This window comes from Carcharhinus amblyrhynchos, chromosome 30 (assembly GCF_965287045.1).
Source record: "Carcharhinus amblyrhynchos chromosome 30, sCarAmb.v2.hapA, whole genome shotgun sequence".
NCBI lineage: Eukaryota > Metazoa > Chordata > Chondrichthyes > Carcharhiniformes > Carcharhinidae > Carcharhinus > Carcharhinus amblyrhynchos.
Genome location: NC_137353.1, coordinates 21,175,437 through 21,195,812, shown reverse-complemented (window position 1 = coordinate 21,195,812; position 20,376 = coordinate 21,175,437). Strand labels below are relative to the sequence as shown.

Here is a 20,376-nt window from a genome sequence, read left to right as displayed (position 1 = left end):
GTGACAGTGATGAAATAAACATTTTAAAAAATGAATTTGATGATTAGGTTGGCAGTTGAGCGCTGTTTGAAATGTTTCCTGGGATGCGGGTTGACAGAGGCAGCCCGCAGGCTTCGGCTGCGTGGGTTTTTGGCACAGGTCTCGCAGCCATGGCAACCCCCCTCGGGAATGGGCCGAGAGGCGACAGCGCAAAAGCGGAAGTCGGCGTCAAGGAGCAGCGAGCCGTTTATTTTCGTACAGCTTTAATTCTCTTTTCTCTCCCACGCTTTGGTCGAGTGAAATGTGAGCGGTTCCAGGATCACTCGGCGGGTGTGTGGACTGGGGTCGGTGAGTGTTGAGCGGGGACAAGGAGAGTCCGGGGGCCCGAAGGCGGCTTCTGTCTCAGTCAGTCAGTCAGTCAGGGCTGCTCAGTGTGAGCACAATACAATGGGGCAAATGACAGGCCAGAAAATAGCAGCAGACAGAACATTAAATAGGGCAGGGTTAAAAAAAAGAGGGAGCATTAGCTGGGAAGGGATTCTGTAATCATCAAAATAAATATTTCCAAGTGATGTAGTTTAACCTCTCTCTTACTGTCGAGTGATCCAGGATTTTTCTCCTCTTTATTGTCCTGCAGATTTTCCTCCCTTTCTCAGCTGTAGGCTGGTGCACAGATCAATGGCAGCTGGTTGTTCTCTGGCACTTTGTCCATGTGGCCTTTCTTCGTGTCTGAGTCCAGTCTGTGAGTATGGCCAGTGGATTTTGTTGTATGGTAGTAGCCCTCTGCTGGCCCATTTGCCCACTTGCCAGCAGGAGCTGCTGGATAGTGGTGGTCAGGAGCAGATTTATTCCATTTGAATTATTCCTTTAGCGCAAGCAAGGAGATGGATTGAGGACTTGCCCTGTCCACCCTGCGTGCGCATTGGCTTTGCAACTTCAAGAAAGGAATCTGCAACCAATCTGACTTAACGTTTAAGAGTCACAGTGCAGGAGACCATTTGGTCCATCGTGTCTGCACTTGCTCTCCGAATGAGCGTTTTGTCCAGTGTCATTCTTAGTCAAAAGCAAAATACTGCAGATGCTGGAATCTGAAACAAAAGTAGAAAGTGCTGGAAAATCTCAACATAACTGACAGCATCTGTGGAGGGAGAATAGAACCAACGTTTTGAGTCTAGACACTCTGACAAAGGGTCATTCAGACTCAAAACGTTAGCTCCATTCTCTCTCCACAGGTGCTGTCAGATCTACTGAGATTTTAAAACATTTTCTGCCATTCTTAGTCTTCTCCTGCTATTCTTCCTTTTCAAATAACAGCCTGTTTCCCTTTTGAATGCCTCAATTGAGCCTGCCTCCATCACAATCTCAGGCAGTGCTGTGTGAAAAAGTTTTTCGTTTACAGCTTTTGATGATAATTTTAAATCTGTGCCCTCTCATTCATGATCCTTTCACAATTGGGAACAGTTTTTCCTCATCCACGCTGTCCAAATCCCTCATGATTTTGAATACTGCTATCAAATCTCCCTATCAGACTTTTCTTCAATGAAAACAGTCCTAACTTCTTCAATCTGTCTTCATAACTGAAATTTATCATCCCTAGAAGCATTCTTGTGAATCTATTCTGCATTATCTTCAGTGCCTTCATATGCATCCTAAAATATACCCAGAACTGGATGCAGTTCTCCAGCTGAGGCCAAACTAGCATAGAAGTTCAACATAACCTCCTTACTCTATGGCCCTATTAATAAAGCCTGTATGCTTTATGAACCATTCTTTCAGCCTGCCCTTTCAAATTCAATGACTTATGCACGTATTCACCCAAGTTCCTTGTCCTTGCACCCCCTTTAGAGTTGTACCCTTGTATTGCCTTTCCATGTCCTTCCTACCAAAATAAATCACCTCACATTTCACTGTATTAAACATCACCTGCCACCTGCCTGTTTATTCGACCAACTTGTCCATGTCCTTTTGGTTTTTTTCTATTTTCCTCACAGTTTGCTATGGTCACTTATTGTCTGCAGATTTTGAAACTGTGCCCTATACAACGAGGTCTCGGTTATAGATATAAATCTGGAGAAGCAAGGGTTCTACTGACTCCTGGGGAACTGCACTACAAGCATTCCTCCAACTCCAAAATATTTGTTTCCTTTTACTCAACCAACTTCAAATCCAAGTTGCTACTGTCCCTTTCATTCCATGAGCCATAACTTTGCTCACAGATCTGTGGTCTGGCACTATATCAGATGACTCCTGGAAGTCCGTGTACAGCATTGCTCTCATCAAGCCACTCTGTTACTGCTTCAATAACTCCAGCAAGTTAATTCAGCATGATTTTCCCTGAAAAATCTATGCTGGCTTTCCTTAATTAACCTGCTTTGGTTCAGGTGACTATTAAGTTTGTCCCGAATTGTTGTCTTTTGAAGTTTCCCCAACACGGGAGTTATACTGACTAGCCTGTACTTAGGCCTATCTTTACATTTTTTTGAACAAGAGGTTAAATTAATTTGCTAGTTTACTGTACCACTCCAGAGTGCAAGGAAGACTGCCTTCGCAGTTTCCACTCTTACTTCCCTCAGTATCCTTGGGTGCTGGTACCTAATCAACTTAAATGCGGATCCTCTTTGACATTCTTGTGTCTGAATTACCTCCTCTTTTACTATGGCCTGGATAGCATCATCTTCCTTGGTAAAGACAAATGCAGACTACTAATTTAATACCTCAACTATGCTACTCTTCTCATGTGTGATGTTAACTGGATCCGCACTGGATGGTGAAGTCAAAACAAAGACATTTCTTTGCGAACTAAGTTAATAACTCGCTCATAATAAGAACATAATAGGAGCAGGAGTAGGCCATCTAGCCCCTCAAGCCTGCTCTGCCATCCAATAAGATCATGGCTGATCTGAAGTGGATCAGTTCCACTTTCCTGCTTTCTCCCCATAACCCTTAATTCCCTTGTCTGTCAAAAACTGATCTACCTGTGACTTAAATATATTTAGCGAGGTAGCCTCCACTTCAATGGGCAGACAATTCCAGAGATTCACCACCCTTTGAGTGAAGAAGTTCCTCCTCAACTCCGATCTAAACTGCACCCCCCCCTCCTTATCTTGAGGCTGTGCCCTCTAGTCCTGCTATCCTTTCTAAGCGGGAAGAATCTCTCTACCTCTACCCTATCCATCCCTTTTGTTATCTTATACATCTCTATAAGATCTCCCCTCATCCTTCTAGACTCCAACGAGTACAGACCCAGTCTATTTAGTCTCTCTTCATAGTCCAACCCCCTCATTTCCGGTATCAGCCTAGTGAACCTCCTCTGCACTCCCTCCAAGGCCAAAATATCCTTGTGCAAGTGCGGCAACCAAAACTGCACACAGTACTCCAGCTGCAGCCTCACCAGTACCCTGTACAGTTGCAGCAAGACCTCCCTACTTTTATATTCTGTCTTCCTCGCTATAAAGGCTAGCATTCCATTCACCTTCTTGATCACCTGCTGCACCTACAGACTGGGTTTTTGCGACTCATGCACAAGGACCTCCAGGTCCCTCTGCACCGTAGCATGCTGCAGCTTTTTACCCTTTAAATAGTAATCCCTCCGACTATTATTTCTGCCAAAGTGGATAACCTCACACTTGCTAACATTATACTCCATCTGCCAGGTCCTCGCCCACTCGCTTAGCCTATCCAGATCCCTCTGCAGACTTTCCACACCCTCCACGCAATTTGCTTTATCACTCATCTTCGTGTCATCAGCAAATTTCTTCACCCTACACTCAGCCCCCTCCTCCAGATCATCTATATAAATGGTAAATAGCTGAGGCCCCAGCACCGATCCCTGCGGCACTCCACTAGTCACCAACCGCCAATCAGAATAGCACCCATTGATACCAACTCTCTGCTCCCTATTAGACAACCATATCAACAGTGCTCCCTATTTCCAATGTCTCTGCTATCCCAATTTATAGGTATAGAAATACCCATTACCTTTTTTAACAGTGTAATTGTATTAAAACAATGTAATTACTATTAAAGCATGTCAGTTCTTTTTATTTACATTGTTATATAAATTCCCTTTTTGTTCTTAATCAGCCCTCCTCCTTTTACTGCCCTCTTATTATTTATATGTCAATAGAAGACTCTGGGAATCCCTTTTGTTAGCTGCCGGTCTCTAGTCATACTCCCTCTTTGCTTCTAGTATTTGCTTTTTCACTTCTCCTCAGAACATTCTTTATTCAGCCTGATTCGCAATTGTATTTTTCTAAATGATATCTGTCATAAGCACACTTTTCTTCTTTATTATAATTTCTGTTTCATTTGTCATCTGGAGAGCTCTGAATTTGTTTGCTCTACCTTTCCCTTTTGAGGGAATATACCTTGACAGTGCCTGAGCTATCTCTTTTTAATGTACTCATGTTCAGCTGCTGTTTTAATGAAGTCAGCAATGAAATTGAGATCTTCAGTCTGTGAAGCTCATCTACTCATTACCTTTGATTACTATGACATTTGAACAGTTGTAATTTAAATATTTTTGACGTATTAGATGATTTTAGGTAATATTGACACCAAGTTTGTGCTATTCAGGCATTAAATCTCACCACACCCCCAAACAGTCTATTTTGCCTGTATGGTAACCCAACTTGTCCTCAGTGTTTCTATACTTGGTATCATTCAGATGAAGAACTGAGCAGATCAAATCTGCTTCCAGCTCTCCTGTTGATTCTTTTGTTTATCATTGAGCCATTGTACCAGGAAGACCTCGGGTTTGATACTGTTTGGTCAATCTCAGCAAAGGTGCTGCCATCAAGCTCGGTGTCCCTGGATTAGGAATGGAAAAATCAACTAAGTTCCCCAAGTGCTGGAAAGTGTCAAGTGTATGATTGAAGATGGGTTTGGTTATGGTAGTGATGGCCTTATAGTTGAGTAGCCTGCCGGTACTCGGTGGCTGTCCTTGTGCCAAAGCTAACTCTTGGAAAATTCCTGCATTGTGCTTGTGAAACCATAATCAGGAGAGATGGGGAGGAAAATACCTTACTCTGTTAATCCTCCTACCGTTCAACATCACTGCAAATACGTCCTGAATGCCAACTGCATCATGTTTTTAAAGGTGGAGAATATTTATTAACTTTAACAATATTTTTGCATTAAATTACAATTGACAAGGGTGGTTATTCCTTAAAGTGGGAACCGTAACTAAACACTGTACGCAGTGTTCAAATAAATGGTTTGTTTTGAACAGGTTGCTGCTGTTGCTTTTTTGTTTCTTCAACCCTCTTCCCAGGTTCCTTCAGCCAGAAACGGCTACCCTGAAGATACTGTGTGCCGCTGCTGTTCATCATTTATCATCACATGTCACTATGCTAAACACATCCGACAGAGAGTAGGCGAATCAGTTTTGTAATTCAGCATCTGAATGAAGTATTTTTAAGGCCCCAAGTCATTTTGAACTCCTGACTCCTCTTGTTATAAATCATTGCCCTAATTTGTCATATTTCAAATCACTTTCAGAATGGCTGGTTTACAGTTGGCATCTTTTGGAAGGTTGCTAGTGCTTTTAGTCTTTCTGCTGATCACCCCCCTCCACCATGGAATAGAATTTGATCCTTACAGATCACTGGGAGTCGGTAGAACTGCAACCCAAGCAGAAATAAAGAAAGCCTACAAACAACTGGCTCGGGAGTGGTGAGTTTCTGCCTGTACTTTAGTTATCTTTGGGCTGGGGAAAAACCTGTATATAGCCTTTGTGTCCAGGGACTGTTTTTCCAGTGCAATATTCATTCTTATAAATCTAGTTTAACACCTGAAGCAGGTCTTAAAGAAACACATGAAAGGGAATGTGGGGTCAATACGATTTGTTTTGCTGGCCTTTCAAACTTCAGGAAACTCTGGACAGAAGGTTTGAAAGCAGTAAAGCCTATCAACACTAGAAACAAAATCTGTAGGTTTGTTAAAGCGATGTACCATCGTTGAAGTTTGAATGACAATTTGATTTCATCTAAGCACCCTTGTAATCTCTTTGCCTGTCGTATGAGGAACGGTTGAAGACTCTGGGTCTGTACTTGTTGGAGTTTAGAAGGATGAGGGGGGATCTTATTGAAACTTAACAGGATACTGCGAGGCCTGGATAGAGTGGATGTATCAACTAGTAGGAAAAACTAGAACCAGAAAGAACAACCTCAGGCTAAAGGGACGATCTTTTAAAACAGAGATGAGGAGAAATTTCTTCAGCCAGAGAGTGGTGAATCTTGGGACTCTGCTGCAGAAGGCTGTGGAGGCCAGGTCATTGAGTGTCTTTAAGAAAGCGATAGATAGGTTCTTGATTAATAAGGGGATCAGGGATAATGGGGATGAGAAAAATATCAGCCATGATTGAATGATGGATCAGGCTCAATGGGTCGAGTGGTCCAATTCTGTTCCTATGTCTTATGGTCTTAATCAACTTGGCTATTTGTTATTCTCTGTTTAATGGCAGTGTGATACTTCCCGCTACGCGAAGGTACTAGTATGAAAAGATGTTGTAAGTATTTCTAGCTTGGTTGGTGAAAATTGTGTGTTGCTGGAGCTGTCTAATGGTTTAGTGATTAAATGCATCATTCAGTAAGTAAGTAAGCCATAGGGATTGCACTAGAGTTGCCACAAGAGGAGAGTTTGTGAATGTTACCGGGAATTACGAGGAATGATGAATTTTAGCTTTCAGGAAAGACTGATTAGACTGGGTGGTTTTCTCTGGAATGGAGAAACCTGAGGGAAGATTTAACTGAAGTGTATAAAATTATGAAGGATCTAGATATGGTGGATAGAAAGGATCTATTTACTTTGCAACAGCTCAATTAGCAGAGGGTGTAGATTTAAAATAATCAATGATTGGATTACAGTGGAATTGGAAAAAAGCTATCTTTCCGTAAGGTGGCGGGAGTCTCAAACTTGCTGCCTGAAAGAGTGGTAGTAACAGAACCCATCATCACACTTAAAAAGTACCGAGAAATGCACTTGAAGTGCTGTAAGCTACAAGGCTACGGACCAAAAGCTGGAAAATGAGATTAGGCTGGATGACTTTTTTTTGGCTGGCAGAGACATAATAGAGCAAATGGCCTCCTTCCCTGCCATAAATTTGTTAGATACTTTGAGGCTCTCCCAAGATAACCTGTGCTGATTTCAACCAAGTTGGAAGAAAAATATCTGTCAAGGTTTCTGCTCCTGATTGCAGTACTGCTGAAAAATACATGTGTATGGTCAGAATGAAGCTCACTTGCAATATGCTCTAAATGTCAGCAGACTATTTTCTTGTTATCTAGAGTCACAGATAATGAATGGGCACTTTGAATTGAAATCTTAAAGGTAGCTGGGGACTAGTGGAATTGTTGCCAACAAAATTCACTGGGGGGGCTATTCTCCCAAAAAATTCAAATTTGCGTAAAAACTGGAGTAAATCCTGCTGTTTTTTTTTCTCAGTGGGAGTTTAAAAATGAATCTCCCACACTCTGTGCACTGCAGAATGCACTAGCATGAATCAGTGCAAAAATCAGTGGGCAGGGCCCATTTCCACTGGAGAGGCCAGCAGCATTGTGCTGAGCAGGCCACTGCCAATTTGCTGAGATGGGCGCATGTGCAGTGGTCCCGCAGTGCTGGCCTCCTGATCGTTAGCCAGCCCCCCCCCCCAGATCCATCGACTGCCCTGACCCGATCCCCAGCAAGCTGTCCTCCCTCACTCTGTCCTTCAGCCCAGAATGTAGAATGGCAGCAGGACACCCTGTTCCCACCCCCATTAGGCCCAATCCCTTGGCACTACCCGATATATATCTCACTTGCACACACCCTCATTTTACTCCATGGGGTTGGGCTACCAGTTCCCTGCAAGTAGGGAGTTATGGTAAAGGTAAACCCCGGTGGGGTGAACCACTTCTGTTGGGGGGAGAGGCAAGTGGGCCTGGAGATTTCAGTTTCGGGCCCGCTAATTGGATTTAAATTACATTATAATGAGCAGCTGAATACATTATGCAGCTCCATACTGATTTGCAGCGCAGAGCTGGCACGTAGAGACCCAGACATCGAGAGCAAATCAGCCATCACTAGAATCTCCAAGTCCACTAAAAAAGTAGTGCAGTGGGATGGGAGAATTGCCCCCACTGGCTTTAGAAGGGAAGGGGAGAAGAGCAGCAAAGAAAAGCACACAACAAAATTAAAATTATTTTTTAAAATGTACAAGTCAGTTCTGTGTAGTTGGGAGGTGGAAGAATCTTGCGGCAGAATAAGATGTGACTGCTACAATTTCCTCCAATGGGGGCACAATGTTCGTTTATTTTTCAGGCATCCTGACAAGAATAAGGATCCAAAGGCAGAAGATCGGTTCATTCAGATTAGCAAAGCGTACGAGGTAATTCAGATCTTTGGATAGAAATAATACAATAATTTACTCATAGATTTCCTACAATGTGTAATGACTGAAGTCCATTGCTATTTGTTTGAGTTTTGTCAGAATTTTCTGAAGCCTGAATTATTTTACTCCATTTTTGCATAGATATTTCCTTAATGAATATACATTAAGTAATAGTTCCTTTTATGTAGGTAGAACCAAGAATGTCTTTCCATAGAAAGCAGTTCTTTGAGTTATTTATTAACAAAAGATCAAGGTGACCCATCACAAATATTGTCTGGTCAGATCGGTTATACATTATTCTCTGGGGGAGAAGTTACAGTTCATACTGCTCCTACCGTAGACCCATTTACAATAGATGTTTTTCTTATAGTCTGTAAAGCCACTCAATGGACTGAGCACTATTTACAACCCTTGAACTTTCCTACATTCTATACTATTTGGTATTAGTTTATGTCCATGTGGAGATCAAATAAATCAGGATAATACCTACTTCAGGTATGGCGCTTCACATTCTATGAATGCAAAAATGAACTCTCATGTTTATATAGTTCCTTTTAGGACTATTAGACATCCCAAAACTACTGGCTACAGCTAATAAAATACTTTTTGGAAGAATAGATTAGAATCCCTACAGTGCAGAACGAGGCCATTTGGCCCATTGGGTCTGCACCGACTCTTCGACAGTGTATTTTACCCAGGCCCATCCCTTATCCCATGCACTTATCCTACTAATCCCCCAACCTACACATCTTGGGACACTAAGGGGCAATTTACTGTGGCTAATCCACCTAATCTGCATATCTTTGGACTGTGGGAGAAACAGAAGCACACTGTGGAATCCCATGCAGATACAGGGAGAATGAGGCAGCGGTGTGAACCACTGTGCATGGTTACCATTGTATTGTAAGTAATATGGCAGGCAATTTGCGAACACAACACATTCACATAAACAGCAATCTGTTTTTGTGATTTTGAATTGAGGGATAAATATTGGCCAGGACATAAGAACTATGAGGCTATAGGCACAATCAGAGGACCTTCAGCCTTGGAAGGAGGCAGCCCAGCTGCTGGAGCTGGGTGGTACCACTGTAGGACTGGGAACGTGAGGACACACCAGTCAATCTTGATTCATCTGAAGGCGTTATAACTTTTTTTTTGAAAGACCCTGGCCATGTTGTGAAACCACCCCTGTGGAGGGGAAGCACTTCCTGTGGATTGTCAGCAATGAGTGATTGTCGGAGGCCTTGTGCAGCCCTGTAGACGAGTCTCCAGCAAACGGTCTTCAGGCCCCTGTCAGTCTTGTTGGGACTGGGGGAGCCTGTGGTGGTATGCACAATCAGCCCACAAATAGGGAATTAATTTTACAGTTTGGTATCCATCTTTCCAGGTGATAACACTTCATCTGTGAAGATTGCCTGAAGGTAGGAACATATTGGTCTGCTGACTCAACATCAACTTCTGTGAAGTTCTTCCTGATCTCACTTTCAAGCCTGACCCCTGTGGAACTGGGAATATCCTTCCACTAGAAACAGTCGTACCTCAGGAGGCCATTGTACCTTTGCCAGATCTTTTAGTTTAGAGTTGCCTAACTCATCCTACCTTGCCGTTTTGTTTTCCTTTGGCCTTTCATTTTTCCCTTCAAGTATTTATCAAATTTCTTTTTGTAATTTGTTGTTGAATCTGCCTCTAGCACATAATTCACTTTGTATGTATAAAAGAAGTCCTCATCTCATATCTAATAGTTTACCTTCAGATCAGTGTCTCATGATTACTGATGCTTCTATCACTGGAAACAGTTTCTCTTTCTTAATGTCGATGACATTGAACATCTGCATCAAATTTCCTGAATTATTTTTTATTAATTCATGGGGCATCAAGGCCAGTGTTTATTGCCCATTCTTAATTGCCCTAATTATCACAGCAGTCCATGTGGTGTAGATACACTCTCTGCTGCTAGTGAGGAGTTTCAGGATTTTGACCCAGCGACAGTGAAGGAGCGCTGATATATTTTGCTGCCTGTGAAATATTAAAGCCAGACACTTCAACCAGTTTATTATTCATAAGTGTGTTTACCCACGTGCTCTTACTTTGAGACAAACAAAGGACTGTGGTTCAAACTTAATTTTATTAAAACACTTACAAATTAAAGAAACAACTCTCACACAATTAAGTTAACTTTTCCTCATGTGTCAGCTGCCCTTGACCTAGGTGGAAGTTGTTCAAGGATTTTGATCTAGCAATGGTTGAATCCTCTAAGAATTTGATATCCTTCGTGAAGTGTGCCACCCAACTGAGTCTAGCTAGTGTTTTATAGCAGTTTAACATAATTTGCTTGGTTTTGTATTTTAGACCGCTATCAATAGAGGCATGAATTCCATATGGCCTTTTAACCATCTTCTAAATTTGTCCTATGCCTTCAAGGATTTGTGTACACTCCCCTCCTCTCTTCCTGCACCCGCTATATAACTGTATTGCCTTTTCTCATTCGTCCGAACAAAATGTATCCCTTCACACTTTTGTAGACTAAATTTCATCTGCCAAGCTACTGCCTGTTTCAACTCTGCCCTCCTGAAGTCTGTTGCCATCCTCTTCATTGTTTACCACATTTCTGAGTTTCTAGTCATTTATAAAGTTTGAAATGATATGCTGTGCATCTTAGCCAAATCATCAATATATATCTTTTTACTTTTGTATTTTCTTTTACATTGCAATCTTTATACAACTTCCTAGAACTTATGAATTCAGCTGCACAAAAAAAACTTTTTGTTTAGATTACTTATTAGTGTTACAAGTAGGCTTATATTAACACTACAATGAAGTTACTCTAAAAATCCATTAGTTACCATACTCCAGCGCCTATTCGGGTACACTGAGGTAGAATTTAGCATGGCTAATGCACCTAACCAGCACGCCTTTCGGATTGTGAGGGGAAACCAGAGCATCTGGAGGAAACCCACAGAGACACGATGAGAATGTGCAGACTCCACACAGATGGTGACCCAAGCTGGGAATCGAACCCATGTGCCAGACACTGTGTCACAGTGGAAAGATGATGGGCACAAGTAGCTCCCAGTCTGTATTGTGGGTGTCATTATTACGCATCGCACGAAGTTAGAGTGAAAGCCTTGCTCACTGTGCCAACTGATGAACTCTTTTTTTCTTGCTTTAGATTCTTTCAAATGAGGAGAGGAGGTCGAATTTTGATAAGTACGGAAATGCTGATGGACAGCCAGGGAATCTCCAACATGCGCAGCACCACTTCCGGGGTTTCCACAAATATGACAGCTTCTTCTTCGATGACTCCTTTTTTCAATTCCAATTTAATTCTGCCCGTGACTCATTCGACGATAAGTACTTACTGCATTTCTCGCAGTACATGACTGAGGTTGTGCCAAATAGTTACAAGAAACCGTATCTCATCAAAGTGACTTCCGATTGGTGTTTCAGCTGCATTCACATTGAGCCAATCTGGAAGGAGCTGGTGCAGGAGTTGGAACCTCTGGGTATGTCAGCCTTAAAATAATCAATGACAAAGTTTTTATTTGATAGGGGAAACTCTTCAAAGTCAAGGAGCAATTTTGATGGCTCAACATGTGGTGCAGAGTTCTGATGAATAAACCAGAAAAGGCTTGGGTGCAATCTTTGGTCTCTGTTGTGTTAGCTGATGTCAGTTGGATGCCACAGTTGGCCTCTGTGGCTCTGAGCTGTAAAGGAGTTTGAATAATCCCTGGAATGAAGCGCTTGTCATATAAGGAACGATTGAGGACTCTGGGTCTGTACTTGTTGGAGTTTAGAAGGATGAGGAGGGGATCTTATTGAAACTTACAGGATACTGTGAGGCCTGGATAGAGTGGATGTGGAGAGAATGTTCCCATTAGTTGGAAAAGCTAGAACCAAAGGGCACAACCTCAGGCAAAAGGGACGACCCTTTAAAGCAGAGATGAAGAGGAATTTCTTCAGCCAGAGAGTGGTGAATCTGTGAAACTCTGCCGCAGAAGGCTGTGGGGACCAGGTCACTGACTGTCTTTAAGACAGAGATAGGTTCTTGATTAATAAGGGGATCAGGGATTATGGAAAAAGATAGGAGAATGGGGATGAGAGAAATATCAGCCATGATTGAATGGTGGAGCAAACTTGATGGGCCGAGTGGCCTAATTATGTTCTTATGTAATTCTGCTTCTACGTCTTATGGTCTTATGAATTGGCTTTGTGCATCCACTGGAAGAGGCAGAACCAACTCGACTCTGATGTCTTCATATAAATGACTTGATTTGATTTATTATTGTCACAAACTGAGATATAGTGAAACGTTTTGTTTCTTATATCGTAGAATCCAACAGTGCAGAAGGAGGCCACTCAGCCCATCAAGTCTGCACTGACTACACCCCACCCAGGTCCTATCCCTGTAACCCACTTACCCTGCTAATCCCCCTGAAGTTAAGGGGCAATTTTGCATGGCCAATCCACCTAACCCACACATCTTTGGACTGAGAGAGGAAATCGGAGTACCTGGAGGAAACCCACGGGAAGAATGTGTACACAGATGATGACCACGCCAGGAAACCAACTCTGGTCCCTGGCGCTGTGAGGCAGCAGTGCTTGCCACCGTGCTGCCACTGGTACAAGCAAAACATACTGTTCATGACTATGTAGGGAAGAAAGAAAGGAGAGGGTGCAGAATGTAGTGAGTTCAGCTTTTAGAAGCATAGAACGGAAGTAAAAGATAAAATTAAGAGGGTATGCTGGGTGGGGACAGCTTGCAAGAAGTCACCTCGCTCCAGCGCTACTTTTGTTTGTTCTCTCTGTGCAGGATCAAGTGAAGAACGGCTACTTGGGTAACTGTGAAAGGACAGCCAGAGCCTGTGGAATGGTCTCCCAGTCATAATCGCTGCTTCCCAGAGGGAAAAGAGAAAATTAGAGGGATCGAGATGTGGGGAAATAAAATGCAAACTAATAAAGCATGGCAGTATTCATGGAGTGACATAGAAAAAATAAATGTTGAATTTCCTTTTAGGCCTTGGGATTGGAGTCATAGATTCAGGGTATGAGCGTCGTCTGTTAAATCACCTCGGGGTGTATCAGCATCCGGCAATTGTTGGAGTCATCAATGGAAGAGTAACATTCTTTAAAACCACTGTGGTTCGAGAAAATCTGAGACAGTTTGTGGAAAACCTTCTGCCAAGCAACCTTTTGGAGCAGGTGTGTAATCAAATAATCACAGCCTGGATGAGGGCTCACTGATTTTTCTTGTGGTTCATTAATATAAACTTGTATTGAAATGTTAAAAATTTCAGGGCAGTAATTATTATGATACATGTGCCTTGCCTTGACTTGACTTGAGTTAATGTCTGGTGTGGTATTATGCTTTAGCAAAGTGTATGTGGAATATTTTAAATCTGTGGCACAAGAAGGTCATTCGATGCCAAAGTTTTCCGGTCTTGTCATCCTATAGTTAGTACACTCTTAGGTTGAATTACATAGTCACTTCCTACTTAGTACTGAAAAGGATACACAGTGATGAGCCGTTGTGATAATTTCAGAAAAGATGTCATGGGAAAAAGACCAAAATAACGTTTTAGAAATGGAGGAATGATCTGAGAGTCATAAAACCCTATCTAAATAAATTAAAATATTGGTTAGCTGGCTGCATGTTACAGAATGGATTGAAACAATTGAGAAATTCTGACAAATTGTTAAAAGGTCATTAGAACTCAGCGATGTAAATGTGACCGTTCATTCTCCAACAGATACATAAATCTCTTAATAAAAAGTTTACACTCTGATATGAAGCCGATTGAAGGTACAATTGATGTTGATGGCAAGATTATTTGGGTTAGCTTTGCACGGTGTTTGAAAGGAAGAATGAACGGCAAATTCTTACTTGTACGACATCTTTCATAACCTCCGGATTTCACAAAGTGCCATTCAACCAATGTATTATAGCCTCTCGTAGGAAACCTGGCACAACAAGGTCCCATATACAAGAACAAATTATTGAGTAGGTCATGTGTTTAAGCTGTATTGTTTGAGGAATAAATATTGACTAGGACACTAGGAGAATTCCCCTGCTTTTCTTCAAATAGTACCATTGGAACTTTGTCTACTTGAGAGATAGATTTGACTTGGTTTAATATCTTATCCATAAGAGATTCACAGGAATGGCGTTGCTGGCTGGCAAGCATTTATTGCCCATTCCTAGTTGCCCGAGGGCAGTTGAGAGTCAACCATATTGCTGTGACTCTGGAGTCATATGTAGGCCAGACCAGGTAAGGATGGCAGATTTCCTATCCTCAAGGACATTAGTGAACCAGATGGGTTTTTCTGACAATCGACAATTAGTAGATTCTTTATTCAAGAATTTTTTTCTTTGAATTCAAATTCCAACATCTGCTGTGGCAGCATTTGAACACGGGTCCCCAACATTCACTGAGTTTCTAGCTTAATAGTCTACTGATAATACCACTGGGCCATCACCCCTCTTGTAGTGTTATGCAGAAGTCAGCCTGTGTTTTTAATTCATTTGTTGGATGTGGGTATCGCTGTCTAGGTCAGCATTTATTGCCTCATCATTAATTCTCTTAAAAAGGTGGTGGTGAGCTGCTGCTTTCTACCGATGCAGTCCATGTGATGTAGGTACACCCTTGCACAGTTAGGGAGGGCATTCTAGGAATTTGACCCAGCAACAGGGAAAGAACAGCGATATCCTTCCCAGTCAGGATGGTGAGTGGCTGGAAGGGGAACTTCCCAGTGATGGTGTTCCCATGTGTCAGCTGCCCTTGTCCTTCTAGATAGTAGTGGTTGTAAGTTTGGAAGGTGCTGTACAAGAAGCCTTGCCAAGTTCCTGCAGCCCATCTTATAGATGGTATACGCTGCTGCCACTGAGGTTTGGTGGTGGAGGGAGTGAATGTTTGTGGCAAGGGTACTGATCAAATGGGCTGCTTTGTCCTGAATGGTGTCAGGTTTTGTGAGGGTTGTTTGAGTTGTATTCATTTAGGCATATGTCTTGATTTCTGACTTGAGCCTTGCAGATAGTGGACAGGCTCTGGGGAGTCAGGAGCTGAATTACTCGAAGCAGGATTCCTAGCCTTTGACCTGCTCTTGTAGCCACTGTATTTATATGGCTAGTCCAGTTCAGGTTCTGGTCATTGGTAAACCCCAGGATGTTAATATTAGAGATTCCAGTGATGGTCATGCCACTGAATGTAAGTGGACAATGTTAGATACTCTCTTGTGGGCAATGTTCATTGCCTGGTGCTTGTATGGTGCGATTGTTACTTGCCACTTGTCAGCCTGTCCATATATTGCCTGGGTCTTGCTTTATTTGGACATGGACTGCTTCAGTACCTGAACATTGTGCAATCATCAGCTAACATCCCCACTTCTGACCTTATCGATGACCTTCCTATCACCATGAGGCAGCTGAAGATGTTTGAGCTGAGGACACCTTGCTGAGGAACTTCTGCAGTGATATCCTGAGCTGAGATGATTGACTCCAACAACTACAATATCTCCCTTAATGCTAGGCATTCTCCAACCAGTGGAGAGTTTTTCCCTTTCATTCCCATTGGCTCCATTTTTGCTCGGGCTCCTTGATACCATATTCGGTCAAGCGCTGCTTTGATGTCAAGGGCAGTTACTCTCACCTCACCTCTGGCATTCAGTCTTTTTGACCATGTTTGAACCAAGGTTGTAATAACGTCAGGAGCTGAATGACTAACACAATCCAAACTGAGCATCCATCAGCAGATTACTTTTAAGCAAGTGCTGCTTGATAGCACTGTCAGTGACCCCTTCCATCACTTTACTGATGATCGTACATAGACTGATGGAGTGGTAATGGGCTGGGTTGGTTTCTCCTACTTTTTTTGTGTACAGAATATATCTGGCCAACTTTTTCCACAATACTAGTTAGACGCTAGTGTTGTAGCTATACAGGGACAGTTTGACTAGATTGAAGATTGTTGCAAGTGGTTCAGCCTCATCTTTTGCAATGATGTGCTGGGCTCACCCATCATTGAGGGAGCCGCCTCCTCCAATGAGTTGTTTATCCATCACCATTCACGAATGGATGTGGTAGGACTGCAGAGTTCAGATCTGATCTGTTGGTTGTGGGATCACTTAGCTCTGTGTATCACTTGCTGCTTATGCTGTTGGGCATGCAAGTAGTCTTGTGTTGTAGCTTCAACAAGTTGACACCTTGTTTTAGGAATGCCTGGGTATTGCCCCTTTTTCATACATAATGTACTCGGGTTTCTGGAATGGGACTTGAACTCACAACTGTCTGACTCTTGAGGCAAGAGTGATACTACTCAGCTAAAGGTTTGGATTTTCAGTATAGATGATGCAGTCAAATCTTCAAACTGGATTGCAACAACAAGGTAATGGAAAAATGAGCTACATTCTCCTGAGATTTAAAAATGTAACAAGATAATTGTATTATGTTTTTAGGTAACCAACAAGAATTATATTCATTTCTTGTCTGCATTTGAACAAGACAACGAGCCTCGTGCATTAATATTTCACCCTAAGTATGCAGTGCCACTATTGTACAAGGTAATGCATTTTAAACCATTTGTTGTGAATTGCCATGTATAATGATGAAATGGTGCAGTTATGCATTGCTTTCATTGCTTTCAAGAGTTCACCTGAATCTGTGAATTTCTTTTTTTTGGTAGTCTTTCTGTCATCTTCAAAATATAGAGTCATTATGACACAGAATGAGGCCATTCAGCCCATCGAGTCTGCACCGACTCTCTGAAAGAGCATCTTGCCTAGGCCCAACCCTAACCCCGTGTATTTACTATAGCTAATTCACCTAACATACACATCCTCCTGGACAGTGGGAGAAAACCGGAGCACCTGGAGAAAACCCACGCAGACATGGGGAGAATGTGCAAATTCCACTCACAGTCACCCAAGGCAGGAATCAAACTCTGGTCCCTGATGCTGTGAGGCAGCAGCGCCAACTACTGTGCCACTGTACTGCCCCTCATAGGCAATAAAATTCTGATCATTAGTACTCATTGCATTAAAAAGCTCCTCCACAAATTCCTCCTTTATGTCTTACTCAAAATCCTAAATCTGTTATTTAGTCCTTCTACATCCACCAGTCAGAACAGATTTTCTTTTGATTTTTAAACTCAAAACATCTCCACTCTATGAATTGTTCTTCCACTCTTTACAGAGGCGATGGTGTTGTTGAGGGCAGCAGAATCTTGTTGCAGTAATATTATCAGAACTACTTTAGTAAACATAATTGGAAAAATCTCACTCACATTTAAATGATGACCATTGTTAATGAACCATGTAAAAGTTTAGCAACTTAACTTCAGGCACTGGAAGTCTTTCATTTAATCCCTAAAGCACATTTCAATTAATTTAAAATATGGAATATTTTAGTTTTAAAGCTCTCTTCTCTAAATTGGTCTGAGATGTTTCTCTTGAAAGTGGTTATGTTATAGAGCTTTTCATATTTAAATACAAGTTATTATAATTATAGAGCAGTTACGGATCTGCTGGATCTTTAATTCCCCTCTTTTCGTATGTGGGACATTCAGTGTCATCTTCAATGTCTTGTGCAGTTGAAGGAATATAGTGCGAATAGCTACCATAATTTTTAAGTGCAATTCACTGATTGGATTAATGCATGATGTAGAGATACTGGCGCTGGACTGGGGTAAACACAGTAAGAAGTCTCACAACACCAGGTTAGAGCCCAACCAATTTATTTGATAGTAATCTCACAAGCTTTTGGGAATGGTGTCCACACACCTGATGAAGGAACACCGTTCCCGAAAGCTTGTGAGATTACTATCAAATAAATTGGTTGGACTCTAACTTGGTGTTGTGAGACTTCTTACTGGATTAATGCACACAGGGATGGTGGAAAATAATTATGTTGCTATTCTGACTGATGTACACTTTTCTTCCCAAAGCTGATTGCCTTCCAGTTCAAAGATTATGTTAAGTTTGGTTTTGTGGAGACTGGGACAGAGATGACTGAGGATATCCTGGCTCACTACAGTATAAGTGGTTACACGTCGACTATAATGATTTTTAAGGAGAATGTAGACAAAGCAGCTGATATCATTCAGGTATGGACTGTATCATTTTTTTTCTGAGTATTTTTATTCAATTATATAAACAGAGGATGGCACCCAAGAATAGCCCCAAACTTTTCCTCAACATTAGTTTATGAAGAATTATCTTTTGTTTTCACTGCTACATCCAACAAATGCGTTTTTGCCAAAAAAGAGAATTCCTAACTTATTTTCACCATTTTCCTTTTCCTCCTCTGAAATGCTGACACTCACTGAATATAGCCCCATTGGTCTTGACTTACTCTGGTATTTTGCACGTGGCCAGCCTTTGTATATGAACTGTTGATGTTCCTTTTTCTATGGTTGAGCGAATATTGACATTTACTATCATTGTCTAAGCTTACAGAAGAAAAATGCAGAGAATTTGATATATTGCAGAGAATCGATAGCAGAGAAAGATTATGAAAGTAGCTCAGCAAGAATCTGTGCCTTCAACAAAGACTGGGCAGAAAGGGTAATGAGGGAGGAATTATTTAAAAAAAGAAACTAGATACTGTTGTGTTCTTGGTGCTGGGAAAATAATTCATGGTTTTGAATAATTTCTTACAGACCAAAGGATTAAAGAAACAAGCAATAGATGAATTTATTTCTAATAACAAATTCCTATTGGTTCCTCGTCTTACAAACCAGAAACTTTTTGAGAACTTGTGCCCTCTGAAACAGTACCGTCAACAGAAAAGGTAACTGACTAGCAGCAATTATGTGTGTGTTTTCTTCAGATATTGGCATAAATTTGCCTGATGATAGTTGGATCCGACTGTTAAGAGGTGCTAAGAATTGCAGTGCTGACCTTTATGCTGGTTCTCTGGTTCCATCTCATATCCAAACCATTTTCTTGTTGGCAGGTTTAGTAGCCTAACCAATTAAGGGCGTATTAATTCCTGTTAATGGAGGCTGCCTAAGATTTTCCAGTCGATCTCCTGGTTCCTGGAAGGGCTGGGGACCGATTCAGTAGCTTGAGGTGGCGTCCCAGGTGCTGTTGGGTATACTGGGACACTGCAAGTAAATCAGTATCATCAGCATTGTAAACTTCTGTTCTGCATTGGCACAGGTATTGTGGGTTTATTCAAGAAGTAATAGGTTCATCCTCCTCACTTTAATGGAAAAGAATGTTCTAACATGGCATTTGTTCATGTTGATTCTAAGGGCATCTGGCATCAAATATCCTCTAGTCCTTGGGGCTCCCACTCTGCTTATTTGGTCTCATCTATTGTATCTATTTTGAGATCTTCCCCAAAAGCAACGTTGCTGATGGCAACGCCCGGATGACAAATGAATGACTGTTTGATGGGCCACATCTGTTAAAATTTTAGAGTGTATTAATTTTGTGTACTTAGTTTATTTATCTCATCTCACGTCAGTTAAATTTTCACTTGGTGATTCTGGCCCAATTTAATGGGTGATTGATTTCACTTACATATTTCTGCAGATATTGTGTTCTGCTAATCCTTCGAGAGAAAGATGCGTTACAGGCTGCATATCGCTCCTTTGTTTCCTTTGCCTCGGTGAATACTAAAGTGTCTCTGAGATTTGTTTATGTCTATCCAGAACGTCAACCAGCATTTGTTAATGTCTTGCTTCCACCAGCACTGAGAAACAGTCCTACACCATATGTGAGTAGAACAACCTTTATTGAGTCCACTTTCAAGCTGAATTGCTGCATAGTACATGTGTCCATGTTTGTCATTTCCATTTATGTGGGCCACTAGTCTTTACAGTGTATGTAACTACAAGCATAAAATTAACTGTCCAAAATCACATTTTATATTTGATTATAAGTGAAAAATAGTTCATAGTAATGTGGCAGATGAGCACAATTAATTCATTTGGGATTTCTCTGTCAGCACAGAGATGTGATTTGTTCAAAATACATTGAAAAATATGAATGACAGACTGTCACAGAAATGTTAATCAGGAGTAATAATTTTT

At 41.6% G+C, this 20,376-nt stretch overlaps 1 protein-coding gene across 4 annotated transcripts in view; it reads left to right on the top strand.

Annotated features, from left to right (window-relative positions):
- The first annotated feature begins 240 nt into the window (after positions 1–240).
- The window catches only part of dnajc16 (DnaJ (Hsp40) homolog, subfamily C, member 16), a 43,079-nt gene continuing 22,943 nt past the window's right edge, over positions 241–20,376 (top strand). For 2 of the 4 annotated variants that reach the window (XM_080214890.1, XM_080214889.1), the window contains exons 1-10: positions 241–327; positions 617–721; positions 5,479–5,652; positions 8,278–8,344; positions 11,517–11,850; positions 13,362–13,546; positions 16,796–16,900; positions 18,283–18,441; positions 18,997–19,127; positions 19,877–20,060. In XM_080214890.1, coding sequence (XP_080071016.1) covers positions 690–721; positions 5,479–5,652; positions 8,278–8,344; positions 11,517–11,850; positions 13,362–13,546; positions 16,796–16,900; positions 18,283–18,441; positions 18,997–19,127; positions 19,877–20,060 — 1,371 coding nt within the window. In that variant the 5' untranslated portion in view covers positions 241–327; positions 617–689. Of the gene's footprint in view, positions 328–616; positions 726–5,478; positions 5,653–8,277; positions 8,345–11,516; positions 11,851–13,361; positions 13,547–16,795; positions 16,901–18,282; positions 18,442–18,996; positions 19,128–19,876; positions 20,061–20,376 lie in introns of all 4 variants that reach the window. The other 2 variants (XM_080214892.1, XM_080214891.1) reach the window with 2 other exon arrangements.